Source organism: Zea mays, chromosome 3, assembly GCF_902167145.1.
Source record: "Zea mays cultivar B73 chromosome 3, Zm-B73-REFERENCE-NAM-5.0, whole genome shotgun sequence".
Lineage (NCBI taxonomy): Eukaryota > Viridiplantae > Streptophyta > Magnoliopsida > Poales > Poaceae > Zea > Zea mays.
This window is the reverse complement of record NC_050098.1, coordinates 64,281,097-64,283,897: the sequence shown is the minus strand read 5'-3', so window position 1 is coordinate 64,283,897 and position 2,801 is coordinate 64,281,097. Positions and strand designations below refer to the sequence as shown.

The 2,801-nt window shown below is 46.7% G+C and overlaps 1 protein-coding gene across 1 annotated transcript; it reads left to right on the top strand.

The window, feature by feature from the left end:
• Nucleotides 1-1,295: 1,295 nt before the first annotated feature.
• On the top strand, nucleotides 1,296-2,801 carry LOC103651973 (uncharacterized). The gene is made up of 2 exons (XM_008677637.1): nucleotides 1,296-1,572; nucleotides 2,737-2,801. Exons 1-2 carry the CDS (start codon nucleotides 1,296-1,298, stop codon nucleotides 2,799-2,801), a joined length of 342 nt encoding a protein of 113 aa, XP_008675859.1.

The window sequence follows — 2,801 nt, the reverse complement described above, 5'->3', positions numbered from 1 at the left end:
AAGCAACCCATGCACATTCTAAATGCAAACTAGTTTCATTTCTGCACTTTTTATTTGCTTTGGTTTGTGTTGGCATGAATCACCAAAAAGGGGGAGATTGAAAGGGAAATAGGGTTATCCATTTCCTACAATTAATTCTGGTGGTTGATAGTCAACACAAACACATGGACTAACTAGTTTGTCTAGAACTCATGTATTACAGGTGCATAAGGTTCAACATAAACCAATAAAAGAATCAAGTTAGGGACTCAATTTGAAATGGAGCAAAGGACTTGAGTGTGCTGAAGATTGGCGCACCGGACTGTCCGTTGTGCCACCAGAAAGTGTCCGGTGCACCAGGGCCATACAGGTGTCAACCATCCACTCTCGGGAAAACGAAGGCGCGCTCCGCTATAATTCACCGGACTGTCCGGTGTGCCACCGGACTGTCCGGTGAGCCAGCTGAGCAACGACTATCTGCGCGCAACGGTCGACTCTGACAGATCAACAGTGTAGCGCAGAAGTTAGAGCAGGAAGTCAGAGGGCACCGGACTGTCCGAACCCTAACGGTTGGGTGATGTGGCAGCGCACCAGACAGAGCACATTACTTGTCCGGTGGCGCACCGGACTGTCCAGTGCGCCCATCACCAGCAGCCTCCCCAACGGCTACCAAAGTGGTTGGGGGTTATAAATACCCCAACCACCACAACCTTGGGGATCCAAGTTTTCTGAAGATCACGTTCAATATAAGAGCTCTAGCATTCTTTCCAAGACAGAATACAAAAGATCAAATCCTCTCCGAGTCCAAAATTCATTCCAAACACTTAGTGGCTTGTGAGAAAGAGATTTTTGTGTTCATTTGCGCTATGTCGCTTGGATTGCCTTTCTTCTTTTCCTATTCTTATTCTCAAGTGCTTTGTAAGCGAGGCAAGAGATACCAAGTGTGTGGTGGTCCTTGCGGGGTCTTAGTGACCCATGATATTAAGGAAGAAGGCTCACTCGGTCTAAGTGACCGTTTGAGAGAGGGAAAGGGTTGAAATAGACCCGGTCTTTTTGACCTCCTCAATGGGGACTAGGTTCTTTCGAACCGAACCTCGGTAAAACAAATCACCGTGTCATTCGCCTTGATTCTTGTTTGATTTGTTTTCCCCTCTCTTTCCGACTTGAATTTAATTCTAACGCTAACCCCCGGCTTGTACTGTGTGTTTAAAGTTATAAATTTCAGGTTTCGCCTATTCACCCCCCTCTAGGCGACTTTTAGGGACGCGCCGGTGCCGGAGCTACCGTGGGCGAAGCTGACGGCCATCTTCCGGGTGATGGCGGACCTCCTCGGCGACCCGGCGTGGCCGCAGCTCCACGCGCAGCCCTGCACCGACACGCCAAGGCTGGGCCTGAAGTGCGAGCTCGCGCCCGACGACGCGTGTGTGCTCCGCGCTACCCGCCTCCACCTGGGCCCCAACGTCGCCACCCCGCCCTGTAGGCCTAAGGCTAGGCTCGACCCCGCCTCGCTGCGCGGCCTACCGCACCTCCGGACGCTCTCCATCTTTGGCTGTTTTGGCGCCGCCCAGCCCCCGTCGAGCTGCCGCCCTCGCTGTTCACGTCGTCGTCCTCGCTCGTGCAGATCGTGCTCAGGTCTAACCCCAGCCTCACCTCCCCCATACCGGCGACGTTGGTTATCATTGTTTTTGAGGAAAAAATGGCGTATTAGTATTGACACATCGCGTATCCATAGGAAGTCTCGTAATTGATTAATAACATCTTGTTGACCACAGGTGTAGCTATTAGACAATATATGGGTTTGATATATGAACATGTATGGTGTTTAGTTGCTTCTTCTACTTTGTTCTAATTGATGAATAAAAAATGAATGGGTCTTTCCTCATTTTTCTCATGTCGGGAGAGCACATCTCATGAAATGATCCAAAATTAATTACTATTAATGCTTTTATCAATAGTGTTCGTGTACCATCGCAACGCACATGCAACTAACTAGTGATAATATATATATATATATATATATATATATATATATATATATATATATATATATAGATAGATATATGATGAGGATGTCACTCTCATATAAATAATATATGGACCGCCAACACGAGCACGTGCACGAAAATTAAATCTATAGATTTGTTCTAACTTAATCAATTCTGTTTTAGAGCTTACATTTGATGTCACAGATATTTTAATGATTAAGAACTTTAGAGAGTACCATCAAGGGCTTGGGAAAAGGTTAAGATGTCGAGCACAACAAGGGTGTCCACAACAATAAGAAGATCAAGTCTGACTCGGCTGCGATTCCATTTCAGGTTCCAGGACCAAACTGCACTAAAATGGACGCCCATGATGTATCTGGACTCCGATTGCAACAGACTTGATATGGTTAGAAAGATAATAAGATTATCTAACTAACCCATCTGGTCCCACCTTAAAATTCATCCGGAGTCAACGGAAATCATCAAAATAAGCCAGCACTCACATTCTATTTTGGTGTTGCGACACAATTTGTTGGGATGTTGGACCATGTATCGTGTTGGAGCCCATTCTGGGTACTTCCAGGGGTTGTGCACGCCCCTAACCTCTATTTCAATAACAACCGCCGCCACATTAGGGTTTGGGGTTTGCTTAAATTATATCTGTCATCGAACGGTATCGCTGTTCATCGGTTTGTGAGACCCCAGCTCGTTATCAATGCATTTTTGATTGTGTTCTTCCTGTTCTTACTTGTGTTCTTGATTGCGCTTGCAGGGATAAGCCATCGTGGCGACGTCACTTGTGTCTCACGGGTGATAACCAGCAGAGCAATGGTGTAG